The sequence below is a fragment of the Myxocyprinus asiaticus genome, chromosome 9, assembly GCF_019703515.2.
Source record: "Myxocyprinus asiaticus isolate MX2 ecotype Aquarium Trade chromosome 9, UBuf_Myxa_2, whole genome shotgun sequence".
NCBI lineage: Eukaryota > Metazoa > Chordata > Actinopteri > Cypriniformes > Catostomidae > Myxocyprinus > Myxocyprinus asiaticus.
The window spans coordinates 51,497,092-51,515,965 of NC_059352.1; the positions used below are offsets into that span (position 1 = coordinate 51,497,092).

Genomic DNA, 18,874 nt, shown 5'->3' on the forward strand with positions numbered 1-18,874 from the left:
ATCTGTAGTCATGGTAATTAGCTTTATAAAAAACATTAGATGTCTATGGGATGTCCTCATTATATTGCTAGATAAATGTGTGTGTACATCATTGGTGAAATGCAACTGCAAAAGATAACTGCTCATCTTTTACTATAACACACACTCTCTCTCTTTCTCTTGAACACTTATGTAGTCTCTCTCTCTCTATATATATATAAAATACAGTCTGTCTCTCTCTCAGTGTGGATGAGTGTGGACAATAGTCTCAGCAGTGGCCCCTGATTGCCTCTTTCACATGTTAATGAGCATCTCTGCGTTCCGGCTCTTTCTCAAATCTCCACAAATTATACACCAAACACAGAAAAGGAAAATCCAACATCTTTTTCCCCCCTCCTTTTTTTAATTCAACAAACTGACATGTAAATGTGAGTGTAAGTGTTGCACTCAGCCGCTCTGATCGACAGCTAATTGTAGCCATCAAATGTGTAAAATGCTCTTTTATTTCAACACACAGCAAGATCAAAAACAAATAATCTCACCATTCCTGCCTGTTTAAGAGAGAGAGAGAGAGACGAGAGAGAGAGAGAGAGAGAGAGAGAGAGAGAGAGAGAGAGAGAGAGAGAGAGAGAGAGAGAGAGATGTTCGTTGTCACGGCGATGACTGCATTTATTTGCATTACACTTTTGAATATAAATATTTGCTGGTTTGCTAATTTTGTCTCTTGCTGATTTCTGAATGGTGTTGAGTCTTTTTAAGTGATTGTGTTTTGAAGTGCTGCATCTGCCAGAAGAGAGAGAGAGAGAGAGACATACACCTGAGTCTGAAACAATGTTTAATTATGTAACAACACACATATTTTGAATATAGTCACAGTTAAAGGTCTTTGTTCGGCATGACACATAGTATTCTGTCTATATTCACAATATACCACAACTTTTATTGACTTTTTGCTTTTATAAAAACTGATACTTGCACAAAATGGCATTAAAATATTACTTAATCAAATGTATTAAGTTGCATTCTTCTGTTGGAAGATCTAGTTCCTGATATGTAAACTAAGGTTAGTCTGTATAAGTGCTGTGCAATTATATTGTGTGTGTTGTATATTGTTGAACATTTGGAACACTGTATTGACCAATCAGCAACCAGAATGGAAAGTATCTGTTCAGTAACAGTTTAGTTGTCTCTTATATTGTTTTTTTTAACAAGTATTGTGACATTTGACATGACATTTATCTGTAACATATATTAGTGTTCCCTTTGTTTATGCTTTATAAAGGGGTTAATTAATGACTAATAAGTAATTTAGAAGTGCATTATAAAGGATTAATATGCAGTTATAACAACATGAATACAAAGGGCGACTTTCATGCAGCACTTGCCGAATGGTGAGCATTTTAATTGAAATGTTATATATGCTTAATAAATACTTACATTAATCACAAACATAAAACTTGTTTTATGTTACAATTCATAAAAAAATAGATAATTATAGTGAGATTTCAAGGAGGGGTTATGTCATTTTGCTACATATCCGCTTTGTTTATATTCATTACCGTAATGTCTTGACTCACTTGTGTTGTCACTTTCCTTGTCATGTTCATTTCAGAAGAATGGTGCTACACTGAGTGCTGTCCCAATTTTACTAGTCCTACAGTAGTTACCTAAATCTGCTGCAAAAACACTTTCAGGTCTTCATGCTCATTCACAGCATACAGTATATCATGTAAAAAAAAAAAAAAAAAAAAATCTTAATGACAATTAAACCATACAGAACTGCAACTTCTTATTAAATGCTTCATATGTGTCCACTTTACATTAAGGTACATTTTCATATGTCACTAATGTTGAATAAGTGTTATTAAGCATTTATAAGGTAAGGTAAAATGGCTCACTATTTGGCAGGTATTTGCATGAAAGTCTCCCTTTTTATGCATTTTGTTAGAAGTGCATATAAGTGATTTATAATGCATTTGTAAATTATGTATTATTCATTAATAAACCCCTTTATAAACCCTTACAAAGGGGGAACGTTAATGTAAATGATTATCTGATGCCATTTAGGTTAGAATTAAACCATATAGTCTGCTGTGTAGTCTGCAACTCCTTTATAAATGCTTCATATGTGTCTGCTTCACATTAAGGTACATTTTTATAGGTTACTACTGTTGAATATGTCTTAATAAACAAAATGTGGGGTAAAATGGCTTACTGGTTGGAAGGCATTTGCATGAAAGTCTCCCTTTATGCATGTTGTTATAAATGCATAGTGATTTATAATGCATTTGTAAATGATGTATTAGTCATTAATAAACACCTTTATAAATCCTTACAAAGTGGAAACATTCATGTAAATGATTTGTCTGATGCCATTTAGGGAAGAATTAAACCATATAGTCTACTGTATAGTCTGCAGCCATGCACAGATTTAAAAACAGAAACAGGAAATTGTTTTCATTTCATACTGGTTTCAAACACGTACTGTGTCAAGCGTCTCTTATCCGAGCAGGTCGAGTTTACTTCCACAAGAGGGCCAAAATCCTGTAAGGAGAAAGTCACGTTTTATTTCTTAGTATAAATTAAATTTACACTCCTGCAATGTTTATACAGCACACAGCAGCAGATTTTTACAAGATTCATATGCAAATGTACACCGAGATTAGAGGTACAACAATTATTCCAGTTCTTGATAAATTATTCATCTAACAACCGTCAATTGTTAATTCCAAAAGAACAATACGTGATTATTTCTGCAGGCAGAGTTTCTGTTTTAACGGACCTTACATTTTGGTGTGTGTGTGTGATAACTATATTAATGTCAGAATTTATTGTGAATGTTTTCCATTTCTTCTCTGCCTCAGAAAGCATACATCAAAATAGTTAAAAATATGTCGGCTGGTTCGGAGTCTCACTGTTTTACCTCACTGGAGACCTGACCTCTTTACAGAGAGAGAGAGAGAGCAGCATTGCTCTCTTTGCCGAGCGTATGAAATGTCTCTTGTTTGATGTGTGTAAATGTAGAGAGTCGGCTAATAATCAGATCATTCATGTTGTGAGTCTCTCCTCTATACAGAACAAGTGCTACATGTGAAAATCAATACCTATTTGATGCATACAGCATTTGTAGCTGTGCAGTCAGTAGTCCAGAATGCTGTTATATACAGTAGAGTGAAGCGCATCTGAGTGCGCACAGCCCGAGGCTACAGTAAAAGAACTCATTTTATATGTTCGAGAGACTTTGAAATCACTCTCTCCGCTAACTCTGCTCTCTAATTGTCCATCAATCAGTTTCTTCTTTTCTTTTCTTTTCTTTTCTTTTCTTTTCTTTTCTTTTGTCTGTATGTGTCTGAGTGTGAGATATACGCTCGTCCCATACAGCTGTCATTCATATTAACATTTGTCTGTGAATGGAACGGGTTTGTTGGCTAGATGCATAATTAATAAGTACAGATGAGAAATCGCTACTGCATGTAATGCGTGTGCATGCATTGCTGTATGTGCAGAGAGGTGAATCCGTGAACAGTCGGACAGGGTTTTTTTGGCTGGTGATGTACACGCACATATAAAGATGTGATAATTATGCTAATGAAACACATGCCTGTAACTCTGGTACTGTTGTGTATGGTGCAGTTTATAATGACTCAGAAAATGACCTAGCCATCATCCACACATGACAGGCAACCCAGCAGTTCTTACAGTAAAATGACAAACAAAACATACTTTGTTTTTCCAATGGCACGACAATGGATTTTGCTAGCTTTTTATTACACAACTTAACAGCAGTTCATCTTCTACAAGAACGAAAGCCTCTGCAAATATATCTTTTTATTTTAGCATGTTCTTATTTTATTTTTAAAAATGCAAAAGCACATATTTTGTTTTATGACACATTCATCATTCCCTTTTTCTAAAAGGATTTACTTGCGTGATATCTTTTTTAAAAGTTGCAATGCAACATTGATAAAGACTGTTCGGAGAAATTCGCCTCAATGACTAAGGAGTCTTTTAATTTCAAAATGCAAAAATATGTGACAGGTCAAGATTAAAGGAGAGGGTGTAACGGGATTGTGCACAGAGAGGGGGCGTCTGTTTCCTCTGTTAAATGAACAGATTCATGAACCCGGAGGGTTGCTGGATGAGGGTTTGGCTGTCTCACACAATGTATAATGAAGTGTCAAATATTCACATGCAGACAGACAGATAGACAGATATACACTCTCAGAAAAAAAATAAAATAAAATAAAAATACCGTTTAAGGTATAAAGCTGTCTGGGGAAGTAGCCTTGTTTTAGGTACATATTTAAGGAGACAAAAAGGTATTTTATATATATATATATATATATATAAATATACCTAGGGGTACAATTATGTAGGACTTCCCAAAACAAGTTTTAAATTTAAACTAGAGGTACAAAAAAGGTCCCCTTGAGTGTAACACCCCAATGATGGCCGTTTTACCTTAACCTGTACCTTTAAAAAAAAAGAAAAAAAAAAGCAATCTAATAAGCTGCTTCATGTGGATAGATAGATAGATAGATAGACAGATAGATGGATAGATAGACAGATTTGTGCTACTCACCCTCGTTAGATACAATGGGTCCATATGGACACACTAGCTCACTGACAAATGAAGCTCAAGTCCTCCACAAATAGTTGCACAGTTTAAACAAATATAAAATTAAATGAATAATAATAAACAACAATCCTCATATACAAACCTGTAAAGGGAAAATGTTTAGATCTTCACATTAGTGGTAGCATATTTTTAAAATATTACATTTTACCAATTTTACGCAATCCTGTATATATAGTTATACTTCTACTACTACTACTGCTAATAATAATAATAAATAAAATTATAAAAATAAATACAAAAATGTACAATTACATACCTGATTGATTATAGATTATTAGATTCATCTTTACACATTCCTCCAATCTCAAGATTTCTGAACAAAAGCATAATTCAGAGCCAATGCCAGTTGATTGACGTCTTAGTTATCCTCATACACTTAATTCACACAAACCAGTGTCGCCCTCTTAAGATTCCAGCACTAAAGCATAAAAAACACACATATTGCTGTAAAAAACAAAAAGTAATGAAGAAATATTGCAAGATTTCCACAGAAAGAGCGCTCATTCTCGCCTGGGATCCCTCTGAAAGTCGCTTCAAACAGCAATTCATTAATTTATTTTTTATGCAAAAATAAAAATAAATACTATACTCAAAAAATCAATCAATAAAAAACTATTACACTGCGTTAATTGTTTTATTTTAATAATTAATGATGTCACCTGTATACCTGCAGACTCACCTGTCACAGCAAAGCGCGCGAATCCCTCCCTGCAGAAACCCGCACGCGCTTCCCGCGTTTTTTTCTGACAGGACAGTTTCCCTCATCAAACTCGTCTTTAACTTCATTCTGTTTTTAATGTCCTCCCCTTCTATTCCTCCTACAATCGTTTGTGTAGTCGGAGCTGAAGAAAAAGAGAGTGAATGTGCTCGAACTTTCTTCAAACGTTATTCGTGTCTCCGCTTTAAATGTGTCCTGATGTTCTGTGCCGTATGCGCGTGCGCGTGTGTGTGCGCGCGTGCGTGCGTGCGCGCGCGTGTCCCTTTCCTCACAAAACACACACATGCACACACGTTTGGCTCTATTATCCCTCCCTGTGCTGATAGGTGGCGTGTGTTTCTCTCTCTCTTGAAAAGAAAAGGAGGAAAAAAGTGTCATTAGAGGCGTGTAAACGCGTCAGTCCGAGCGCAGGTTTGAGTCCTGGAGTCTGTGAGAGGAGTCAGTCGCGAACCTGCGCGTCAGGAATAACGCGCCTCTTGTTTCTCAGGCTTTATTCTGGACTCTGAGACTATAACACACACAACGCAACACACACTCCTGCTGCAGCCGAGACTACAAGGTGAGACGCACTCATTTACATTCATGTCATCTTTAAAATAGAAATATATCTGCTGGAATCAGGATGCTCTGGGTGAGAGTCAAACGCAAAGGTGTGTGGGTATTTTCCTCTTACCTTTGCGTTCACCTGTGCAGGTGCGCTGAGCGACAGGGTGAACTCCTTCAAAACTGATATTTTATTTTAGAATACTTCAGCACTTCATATTTCAACCACACACGATTTTAAAGCTTTTAGGCATAAAATGTGTTTATTTTCCTGTTATGTTCTGCATGATACGACGGATGCAGTCAGTGATGGAGAATATTATTCCAGCGACGCAACACTTTTATTGAGATTTTTTAACTAAAAAGAATATATATATATATATATAAAATGTAGTTTAATGCAAAGTTAATAAAATGGAAAATAACTGTATTTATGCTGTTTGCATCCAGATTAGTGCGATTTTCAGAGTATTTGATTCTAAGATTTTATCTGAATGCGTTTTATTTGAGCTGCGATCATTTAATCAGAGGGCGAATATATGTTGATCGTCAAACATTATGAATATCGGCTTTCCAGCTAAATTTTAAGTTTATGTATGCACCAATATTTCCAGCAAGAATTAAACCAGTCTAAAAAAGTCAGGAAAGGCAATAGGAGTTTTTTTTTTTTTTTTTTTTTCCTCTCCAAAATAATGACTGCTGATTTGTTTTTGTTTTTATTTTTTTTTTATTATATATTTTTGCTTAAAATGTAAATTAATGCAACCTGGCAAATCTGCTCTTTTTATTAGCTATGCGACACATTTGCTATAATAAATAAAAACACTCCAAATTGAGCTAAAATCAAATGAGTGCACGCGCTGTTAAAGTAAAACTGCCTTTACTGTATATACATGCAACATGTCAAATATGTAATCCAGACTCGGATCTTTAAGACTCACTATTATTCAGCTTTTGCTGTTTAGAGACCATAGAGCAACAGGACACACGTCACCCTTTTGACTATGAATATGCACAATAAAACTGCATGTTTATTAAGTCCATAAGCAAATACATCCGTCTAACAGTCGGTGCTCGTTTCCGATGCTATCCGGTGATCAGATGCATGGTCACGGGAAAGCTGCGCCCTCACAGAATGATATCAGAGCCTCTTAACAGCCTCACTCACTCATGTGCCCGTGTGTTTCTCTGTCTTTCTGTTCGTCTGCTCGGGCTGATGGGCTGCCAGAGGAAGCGTTGCACCGCTCGTCTCTCCCACAACATTGTGTTGGTTCGGCTCTGAGTCCATGCAAACTGCCATCTGATCTACGGTTATCAATGCGGGAGCTGATCATGGCGGATGGCCCCCGGTGTAAGAGGCGAAAACAAGCCAACCCGCGGAGGAAAAACGGTAAGAGCTGCTTGGAAAAGTGTCCTGGCGCGGAGCGAGCGCGGTGCGCATGGATGCGCTTTGCACGGGACAGAGAGAGAGAAAGAGATCAGACCTCCAGTTTGTGCCTCCTGTTGGGAGTAAATAAAATAGAGCGCAAGTAGAAATTGGACTTAACTAGGGGTGTTGTAAACAAAGGCCATTGCTTGTCTTTTTTTTAGCTTTTTTTTTTTCTGTCCCTTTCAGCACAAGTTTGGGAATGAAAGTTTGTGCGTAAATTCTCTGCACCGTTATACGCGCTCGTGTTTGATGCATGCGGAGTCTTTACGTTTCAAATTGTTCAACAAGCCGCTGACAATGCAAACACACAGATACAGCGCTCTTGAATGTAGTCAGTGTCAGGGCATTATTTTCATTCATTCTCAGATGCAGGAATCAGAGGTCATTTATTGTGGTGTTTTGCTTGTTTTGTGTTTCTGTGTGGGGTGGGTTTAATAAGGCAGTGTCGCAATAAATGACACACAAATGCCTTTTGAAATAAACGCACACATGCAATAAAATAATACAAAACATAGTTTTGCATTAATGCTTCTTTTGTGCATTCTGCTGCACAGTTTAGTTTGATAAACTTATTTATTTTTCAGATGAATCAGTGTGTGTGGTAACGCAGTTGAATGCATGCCAAGTTAGTGTTTGTGCATGTTTGATGGGGGCGTTTGGGCGTTTTACATATGCATATAAACAGTACAGTTCATCATGTAAACTAAACACAGCATTTAACCACAAACGATGCCGGTTTGTAGGATGGGTTGCATTTAAAATCGTGCGTTAGTTCGTGTTTGCGTTTGTTGGTTCAGATGCCGCCGGGGGTGTGCTGCACATTTGTATGTAAATTTGAGTTTTTAATTCCTCTGTTTCACGCGGATTAAACGCTGCGAACTCACATCAGTTATACTCTCTCTTCCTCTCCCTTTATGAAATGTTTCATATCGATCCGCTAAAATCAATATTTCACCCTCACGAGTCTCTTCAAGCACTAAAGTTTAAAAAAAAATAAATAAACCTACTGCACTTCCGTTCAGATGCATAATTCTGTTGTTCCAGTCTTCGGATGGAGATTTTTTCGCATTTAATTACTAATAACACTTCATAATTTAATTCCATTTTAAAGCATGCACGTGCGTTTATATTTTAGATGCATGAAAATGAAGTCGGTTCTGAGATATGCATATGTGCTGTTTAGTTCTGAGTTGATTATTTTGGAAAGCTCATGAATGCTCATGTTTATTAGGGTGCATGATAGTATAAAATGAATTGTTTAAGGTTACTAGCAAAAAAAATTTTTTTTTTTTTTTTAAAAATTCACCAGTGAAAGAAAGAAATTTGTCCTGATATGAAGTGACAGACATTTCAAAATGAGGGCGCAGATGAAATATTCAGTGATGTTGGATGACTGTGGATTCGAGTTTAGAAATGAGAGTGAAATGTATCTGCGTATGTGTGTTCTTGCACACCTGCGGAAATCAGGTGAACTCAGGTGTGCAAGGTCCCAAACATTTGACAGAGATAATCTATTCAAAAATGTAGAAATGTAACTATATACACAGTATCCATGTATCCCTTAATTATTCATCACCAAAAAGGGCATTTCACTGGAAAATAATCTTCTATGTGTGTGTGTGTGAATGTGATCCGACTGGAAAATAACTTTTAGTCCAGGTTCAAAATACCGAGATAAATTGTGATTTTGCAGGCAAACATGTCACATAAAACGAAAACTCTGAGCTGAACCGGATCTCTGACGGCACTCCGAAGAACGCTGCTGTGTCCGTCTTTTTCTCCAGGTGTTGAAGTTCTGTCCAGCTGCGAAGGTTTCGCTCTGTGTGTTTTGTGTTTATGTGATACAGCTGTTCTGAGGTTCCCAGAGTCTCTGAGGTGCTTTATTTTGGGCCTTTGTTTTTATTTTACACCATTTTGCTGTACAAAATACTTGTAGTGTTTGTGGAGTAGTTTTCATGCGTGTACATTTGTAGCTCTAAATATGACGTGTAGATGTCAGAGGTCACTCGTAAAGTGTTTTCTGCACCTACAGGAAGTCTTTCACAAATCCAGGCTCTAAAGCGACAGGAAGAGCCCACCTCGCCCCGAGCAGATGACTGCCGTGGGTCGTCCCGAGACGCATATTTTCACACGTTTCCCGCAGCACAAAGACATGCTGGTCCATTCAACGGGCGATGCTCTCGCTCAGGCAGATTGATTACATCAATTCAGGTTTGGAAACGCTCCTCTGTGGACGAGAGGAGAAGTCTCTGTGTTTGATTATGGCAGCTGAGCCTTCGCCGCTGAATTAGGAGGGGGCGATTCTTTCGACCGGGCTGCTCTTTCATCCCCAACAATGGCAGATTCCACCCCATCTAAACTGTTTCTGTGCCCCCATTATGCTGCGCGGCCCCTCCTCCGTGTCGCGCGTTTGGGAGGAGCGGGGCCGCTCACAGCTGATTGTCAGCTCTAATATGTGTCATTTACATGTGCGTAAGGTGAACAGAGCGTGAGCGTGTACCTTTGCATGCTTTTCTCACACGGAAAGAAAACCCCTGAGACTTCAGATTTTAGAGTTTTAGAAGAAGTGTAAACTCTGATCTCTCGCCAGTTCACACAACATTTCTGGCCTCATTTTTAACTCTGGTGTGTGTGATTAATACTGTGTTATCAATGCTCTTTAAAATAGAGATGTTACACTGCTGTTGTGTAGGAGAGTCTGAAAGTGGAGGAGTTGATCAGTGAACAGCGAATTAAAGATTAGTCAGTGTTAAAACAACCATTTTTTTTTTTTTTTTTTGCAATTGGTTTGTGATGCCGTTTCCTTCGTTTCAATAATTTTGCAGGATTCATTTAGCAGAGAAACTGAATTCATCAGCACATATAAGGCAAAGCAAATATGTCCGGTGCAAAGATGTAGGGGATTATCTTTCCCACAGTGAATTTTCTCTGGTTTTGGAATGGTTTATGACAGTTTTTAGGTTGCTGTAAAAGACGATCACAATGTTCCAAACATTCAGGACTTACAAACAATTTATACAGAAATAATATCACACACTAATTAAAAACTTTATACTTTTTTATGTTTTTTTTTTAACAATTTAAAATAAGTTTTGTCAGGTAACATAAAAATGTGCAGGCCTACGGAATCTGTGGCCACAAAACTGATTTCAAGAACGGCTGTCGTTCACAAATATCTACGCATGCTCCCTGCCCTTTGCATGGATTAATTATAATATATTTCGCTAATCTTGCAGCTACCAGTAAGAAGGTAGTACTCACAAATCTAATTAACACATTTTTTGCACAGGTTTTGTAACATTTTTGACAGTTTATGTGTTGTTTTAAAAGCTGATCACAATATTACAAACATTTAGGACTGATAAACATTAATATAAAAACAATATCTTTAAATTATTACACACTTATTGAACATTCTGTACTTTTTTATTTACTTCAGTTTTCTTAGTTTTGGTTATTTTTACTCATTGTTAAAAATGTTTTGCAAGGTAACTTAAAAATGTACATCACCCACGCAAAACTCTAGATTTTCACAGAACTTCAAGGACGACTGTTTTTCACAAATTCGCATCCCTACCACCCATTGTACATTCATTTATTAAATATTTTGGCTAATCTGATGATACTTACAGACAGCAACAGTGCTGTACTCTTCATTTAGCTTTATTTAACACATTTTACCATATTAAAATCATGACAAAAAGACAGTGTGGAAAATATGAGAAAAAATCCACAGATTCCAAATGAATGAATAGGAATATTCTGTGTTGTATACTCAAGTTAAGCTCTAATGGAAGAAAAAGGAAATATATTTAAGTAGTATATTTAAGTGAGAAAATCCACATCATTATGAATTTCACAGATCCCCAGCACACCCCCCCCCCCCCAAGAAAAAACAAACAAAAACAGTGCAGAACTGAACTGAATTGATATTATCCAAGGCAAAAATAGTATTTAACATGACTAATTGAACTTATTTGCATTAACTTACACCAATGACAGTCATTCATAAGCGCCAGATCTGATAGAAATAGATTTATGAAATGCTTTTAAATGTTTACTTTCTGCAGTGTTTCCAGTCGCATTTATCTGTCGTTTCTCGTGCGTTCTTGCATGTGAACATATTTTTGCAATAACAGAGGATTGGGGGGGAGGGGGGTCGGTAGGTGGATTGCACACAGAGTGAGACCCCCCCCCCCCCCCCCCCCCCACACACACTCACACACACATACACACACTCACACACACACTCGACCCAGAGCTCTGTGGAAATGCCTTAGGTGTGACTTCACTTTCACTCACATCACCACTGACCCGACTGCCTTTCATATCACATCCACCGCGTCTCCACCGGTAAACATCCCCCGAGGGCCGAACAAAGACCCCGGCCCTTTCTCCTTAATCACAACCCAGCCCTCTCTCTCTCTCTCTCTCTCTCGCTCTCTTTCTCTCTCTCTGCCAGTGCACAGCATTTGCATTCAGCTTCAGAAAAGTGCATGAAAAGGGGGAAGAGTGACAGAGGAGAGAGAAACAGAAAGAGAGACAGAGACAGAAGAGGGTGGGTGTCAAGAGCAAAATAACTGAGGTGTTTTTGAATGTTTGTTGGGCCTCCCCTGGTTACGGCCCTTACTCCCCCCCCCCACAGACACACACACAGATAGTGTTACGCAGTGGCATGCTCACTCTATTCATGGCTGTACACTTTCACACTTAAGAAAAAATCATCCCTGTGAGGCACAACTTTAAGACGCTAGAATAGCTTGGAACAGGTGTGTATGTGTGTGTGTGTGCGTTTATATAGTGTAATGGCTCTCATTTTGCCTCTTGTTTAAATAGTAGCGTGGACACCTCAATACAGTTTGCATGATTTTATAGTAGAAGACAAAAACACTTAAACATACTCAAAGGCTGACATTGGTGTGGTACCCTTGTTTTGGGTACATATTTGTACCCTTATGAAGACAAAATGGTATATTATATGTTCCCAGAGGAACAAAACATATGCATTTAAGGTTTACATTTAAAGGTTCACAGTAGGTCCTTAGGCTACAATTATGTACCCAAAATGAGGGTAACAGTGGTACAAAAAAGGTCCCTTTGGGGGTACCACCCCAGTGACAAGCCTTGTATCTCAAAAAATACCTTAATTTTTTTTTGAGAATGAATATTTATGGTTAAATATTTAAGCTATTGAAAGCTCTATCAGAAGCATCGAACGTACGAAATGCATTTCTGTCAAGTATTTTTGGCTTGTTTTAACAAACTGGTGGATGAGTCAACATTATTTATCAGTGGGAATCGACAGCATGTCACTTGAGCTTGTGTTCAACACTGAGTGCATAATTAATATGAAGTTTAATTTTTTTTTCATTGTATCTTATATATATATATATATATATATATGATTATTATTTTTATATGTTAAAGGTGCCATCTCCTTAGCACAGATTGAAGGGTGTTCATATCTGGATTCGTGCAGATTATTTTGTCTGTAAAGAGACGGCAGTTTAAATCCAAAGAGCTGCTCCACCTCTGGAGACGTCATGTGATGAAAATTACACAAACACATTTCTCCTTCAGAACTTTCAGCGAAGAGATTATCAGACTGTTGGATTTGTCCCGATTTACTTCAGCAAACACCTTTGGACACTATGCGAGAGAGAGAGTTAGTTCGCTAAAGCAGTCTTTTATTGGTGTGAGGTTGAAGACTTTACAGTCCACCAGGACTTTACCATTTCATCACAAAATGAAGAGCACTGCGCTTGCAACGCCAACGTCATAAGTTCGATTTCCATGGAACAAACATAATGAGGCAAGGTATAGTTGAAATGAGAAACAATAGACACAAATGAATCAATCGTTCACATTCAGTAAGAGTAAAGCGCTGTCAAAATAATCGTGGATTCTTTGGATCGATCAGATCATTTGCTCTTGGATGAATTTGCTAAGAAATGTTTGAGATTGCATCAAATCTGAGACATTGTTGAGATCTCTCCTGAAACTCTATAGGAGACACATGTGAGGCTCTTTTTCCTCAGGAGAGACTCAAATTCCTCTTCATTTCATCTCAATGTGAACTCGGTGAAACCATTTAAATATTAAAGAGATGACATGAGGGATTTTTCACAAATTGTGGTCAGATCTGGATACTGAAACTGTACCTATTCTACGGGAAGTGATGTCGTTGTGTACTTGAGCTATTTCGATTATCTTGTGAGGTGTGTAATCAGAGTTCATTGTCTGTCACACACTAACTAACAGGAAAGAGTTTGCCTCTTTTCTTCACAGCTCTGAGACAAGAAAAGCTGATGAATCTCTCAGAAGCAGCCTGAGTTTCCACTGACTTGTTAGCTGAACAATGACATAACTGACTTAAGTTACTAAATAACTGAACACAAATAAATATATCACATCTCTGTTTGTTTGTGAGTCTTGCTGTTAGTTTTGAGAACATATTTTAACATCTAAAGTAGTTGTATTTAGCTTCTTTATGCCTTCACAAGCTTTTATGTAAGGATTTATGTAAGAAGTTACATACAGTTTTATTGGTAAACATTATTACATGCATAATGGATCATGAACTAACAATGATTTTTATTTTTTTATTTATTATACCATTTATTAATCTTGCTTAATGTTATTACATCAAAATACTATTGGTCATTGTTTGATCGTGTTAGTTGACCAAAAAGAGACACACATTTTAATATTTGGACATATTAAAATTATTTTTCGGGTCATTCTGCACCTGTGCAAGATTTCTATAAAGCCTTAAAGAAAATCATACGTCCATGTTTTTGTTTATGATTCCAAGTTAAATATGATTCAATGCACAGGTGTATGTAATCACACGTACAGCTTAAGAACATTTATATGACAATTAATTGGCAATTAAAAACAATTAAAGTGTTCATTGCAATTATTTGTATGACAATTAATCATCCACCAAATTTCATAATCGACATTGAGCCCATTTACATGCACACCAATACACTGATAACTCCCCAAAATCAGCTTATTTTACAAATCTGACAAAGCAAGAACACGGCGTTTACGTAAGATTTGTTATTCTATGCTTTTGACGTTGAACCTTGAAGAGGCATGTGCACAACGATTGCGTACAACTGGATGAGTAAAGGTGTTTACATGCAACGCAAAATCGATGCAATGGGCAAATATCTACCATGTCGATCGGTTTATTCTTAAGCTTTTTATGACCTTACACTGAAAAAGGAATGTCGTTTAATGCGTTTACATGACCACACACGTTGTCGGCTTACTAAGCATAATCAGTCTAAGAATGTGCATGTAGGGTGGTCTGGGTAGCTCAGCGAGTAAAGACGCTGACTACCACCCCTGGAGTCGCAAGTTTGAATCCAGGGTGTGCACTGAGAGACTCCAGCCAGGTCTCCTAAGCAACCAAATTGGCCCGGTTGCTAGGGAGGATAGAGTCACATGGGGTAACCTCCTCGTGGTCGCTATAATGTGGTTCTTGCTCTCAGTGGGGTGTGTGGTGAGTTGTGCGTGGATGTCGCGGAGAATAGCATGAAGCCACACGCGCTACGTCTCCGCGGTAACGCGCTCAATAAGCCACATGATAAGACTCGTGATTGATGGAGGCAACTGAGATTCATCCTCCACCACCCGGATTGAGTCACTACGCCACCATGAGGACTAAGAGCGCACTGGGAATTGGGCATTCCAAATTAGGGAGGAAAAAAAAGAATGTGCATGTAAACACGCTCAATGACAGTTCATATTGTATTAACTAATACTGACATATACACCTTTTAATGTAAACAAAATGTATTAGTATATGTAGAAATTAACATTAACCAAGATACTAAATGCTAAGTACTGTAAAAGTGTTATTCATTGTTAGTTCATGTTAACAATTGTGTTAACATATACAACCTTCTTGTAAAGTGTTACCGACAAATGAAGTTCATAGCAATCAATTCACAAATCGTTTTATTTCAAATGGACAAGGAAAATAAAGTGTGTGGAGTCGCAGTGGACCATGGTAGAATTAGAAACAGGGTGTCTGTTAACTGAATTTGTGCTTGAAGGCTACACATATTTGTTTATTGTAATAGGAATGATATTGTTTTGAGCTGTCTAGCTTTCACTTTGTTGTCCATTGTGAGTTGTTGTTTTGAAAAGGTTTAAAGGGCCGGTACAAAGATGTGAGCCAGATTGTGTTGGTAGAAGAGTTTTACATCTCACCTCATGTCTGTAGACAGATCACTTTATATGAAGCTTTTTGTCATACCATCTGCACTGTAGCGTCGGTCTGGTCGGCCATGTGATTGTGTGTGTGTATTGTGTTGATGATCTCAGGCCACAGAGTTTCATGCATCAGACTCGAAGCTCCTCGAATTATCACGGCTCATTTCAGATCTCAGACATGATCCGTTTCTCATTGTCTCTGTTTGCGCATCATAATAATGCAGGCAAAAAATATTCTCAGGTGTCAACATGTTCATTTGCAGGAAGGGCTGGTGTGACTGCCACTCGTGTGCCGCTCAGGTGTGAAAACACACGCGTATGTGTCTTCATTTGGACAAGCAATTCGTGTGCTGCAGGTTTGTGCTGTATAAATTAACACAATGAGTTTGATGGCCACATTCAGTTGAAGAGAGAGAAAGAAAGAATTCTTATTTTATTAGTATTTTAAGGTGATTCAAATGCTGATTTCAGCTTGAATTTAAAGTCAAAGGCCACATCCTCACTAATCAATAAGTCTGAAACATCAGACTCCATTCATCAAGTCATCAATTTCCAAAGTATGCGGTAATGGAGAGCGTTTTCGCTCCGTTTCACATAAACGTATGGAAATCAATGCATTTTCAAACTAAACATTATTAGTGTGGACGTGGCCAAAGGCTTCCGGTAGATTTTGGAATAAGTAAAATTAAGAACTAACACTGAATTTTTCAAGCTGGCACTTGGAGATCAATTTACTCAATTATCTGACATCAATTCAATCATTTATATATATATATATATATATATATATATATATATATATATATATATATATATATATATATATATATATATGTAAATGATAATGTACAGTGGACTTTATCACAAAATAAACACTAACAGGGTGATCAGGGCCACCACAAAGAAGCAAAACGTACAATAAATAAATAAATGGACATGAAATAATGATTTGAGTTCAGATGATTGTGTTATTTGATCAATTATACAGTTGAGAGTCATTATGCACAAATATTTGATCGCAGAATGCTGTTTTTGTCCAATCACAATCAGAAAGCCATGTAATAAATAAGTAGTATATATTATACAGTAGATATCCCTTATGTAAACTCCCTTTTTCAAGGATTGGGTTTGCAAAACATCGAACACAGAGACGTTGTTCTTTTTGAAGATGTTGGTTCTCTTCTGGCAAGGTCATGTGCTTCAAACAATCAATAAGAGATGTGCATTTGTCACATCATGACGTCAGGACACACACACATACAAAAATACTTTTATATTTCAATTCATTTATCTTCATAAGTGAAATGAAGATTATTACACCATCATATCGACCTTCATCTGTTCATGAGGCTTCAGTAGTAGAGAAGTCCAGTTTTCGAGATGTTTGATGTGTGAGAGTTGCTTCTGTATCGAGTGTTTTAATGAACTCCATCAGCACAGCACAGAAAATTGTTGAAATTGCCGTGTTGGACGGTTGCTTTAACCTTAGGTAAAAGTGTGCCAAGGAGAGCTGGAGAAACACACACACACACACACACACACACACACACAGTTTTGTGTGTGTGTTGTTGTTAATGGAGTCTGACTGTGTATAAACCTTTGTGCTGCAGCGCCCGTCAAAGCGACGTCTCGCCGCTGTCACACACAAATGTCAAACAAACACCTCCTCAGGTAGAAGCCGGCTAATCATACCGACAGCGTGTCCTCAGCCTTTCCCAGACGCAAATGCACTGGACGAGCCCTGCGGCGGCAGTTCAGAGCCTTTACCTGCCTGCATCTGTATGTGTGTTGTGTTCGGCCCGCACCTGTTATAGTTAACCTAGATGAATGTGAATGTGTGTGTATTTTCACTCTAATCCCAGAAGGAAATTTTAAGTAACACTATATATCAATGTTCCCTTCATTAATGGCTTATAAAGGGGTTCATTAATGAGTTATAATTAATTTATAAACACATTATAAATCATTAATATACTGTTATAAGAAGGGTGACTTTCATGCCTGCCAAACAGTGAGCCATTTTACCTCTTGCTATAAATGCTTTAGAACATGTATTTATTCAACATTAGTAACCTATGAAAATGTGTCTTAATGTAAAGTGGACAATAATGAAGTATTTAGTAAGGAGTTGCCAACATTAGAAACCTATTTACATTAAGTTCAGTATGGTTTAATGGTCATGAGGCTTTATTATATGATATACACTGTGAATGGGCATAAAGACCTGAAAAGTGTTTTCACAGAGGACTTTAGGTAACTAGGACTAGTTAAATTGGGACAGCACTCGGAGTAGCACCATTCTTTTGACATTAACGTGACAGAGAGTGACAACACAAGTGAGTCAAGACATTACAGTAATGTGAATAAACACAAAGTGGACTGTTGCAAAATGTCATAATCCCTCTTTATAATCTCACTATAATGAACTTTTGCTGACAAAAATAATAAATTAGGACATTTTATGTTTTTGATTAATAAGGTATGAATAAGTGATTTATTAAGCATTTATAACATGTAAGTTCAAATGTTCACTAGTTGGCAAGTATTGCATGTATAGTAAGTCACACTTTTTTCATGTTGTTATAACTGCATATCATTGATTCAAAAAGCGTTTGTAAATTACTTACAAGCCATCAATGAATCCCAATATAAACCCTTAACAAAATGATTTTTTATTTATTTTTTCTCCCCTTTTTCTCCCCAGTTGGGAATGCCCAATTCCCAATGTGCTCTAATTCCTCGTAGAGTGTAGTGACTCGCCTCAATCCGGGTGGCGGAGGACGAATCTCAGTTGCCTCCAAGTCTGAGACCATCAATCCGCGCATCTTATCACGTGGCTTGTTGAGCGCGTTACCACGGAGACGTAGCGCGTGTGGAGGCTTCACACTATTCTCCGCGGCATCCACGCACAACTCACCACGCGCCCCACCGAGAGCAAGAACCACATTATAGCAACCGCGAGTAGGTTACCCCTCCCAAGTGACTCTACCCTCCCTAGCAACCGGGCCAATTTGATTGCTTAGGAGACCTGGCTGGAGTCACTCAGCACGCCCTGGATTCGAACTCACGACTCCAGGTGTGGTAGTCAGCGTCTTTACTCGCTGAGCTACCCAGGCCCCCAAAAAATTAACATTCATTTAAAGCAAATCATATTGCTCAAAGGTTGATCTTTCAACACTTTTTTTTTTTTTATTCGTTTATCGACTTTGTCATGGATGTTTCTTCTAAAATTCCCAGGGAGAAATAAAATTACATACAAATGAGACATTTGTTGTCATATAGTGAGTCCAGAGCTATAAAATGAATGTGGATAGCATAGCTCAGATCATATGCTCTC

The 18,874-nt window shown here is 37.6% G+C and overlaps 1 protein-coding gene and 1 long non-coding RNA gene across 5 annotated transcripts in view; one reads left to right on the top strand and one right to left on the bottom strand.

Annotated features, from left to right (window-relative positions):
- Positions 1-464: 464 nt before the first annotated feature.
- LOC127446220 (uncharacterized) lies at positions 465-5,555 on the bottom strand. The gene is made up of 5 exons (XR_007898165.1): positions 5,298-5,555; positions 4,875-5,036; positions 4,562-4,700; positions 2,465-2,523; positions 465-762 (listed from the first exon to the last, which is right to left on the bottom strand). It is a non-coding gene; the product is annotated as an uncharacterized LOC127446220 (long non-coding RNA).
- A 183-nt stretch (positions 5,556-5,738) lies between these two features.
- Positions 5,739-18,874, top strand: part of zeb2b (zinc finger E-box binding homeobox 2b) — a 94,817-nt gene continuing 81,681 nt past the window's right edge. For 2 of the 4 annotated variants that reach the window (XM_051706918.1, XM_051706920.1), the window contains exon 1: positions 5,931-7,269. In XM_051706918.1, the coding sequence (XP_051562878.1) occupies positions 7,050-7,269 (220 nt within the window). In that variant the 5' untranslated portion in view covers positions 5,931-7,049. Of the gene's footprint in view, positions 5,896-5,929; positions 7,270-18,874 lie in introns of those variants that run through there. The other 2 variants (XM_051706921.1, XM_051706919.1) reach the window with 2 other exon arrangements.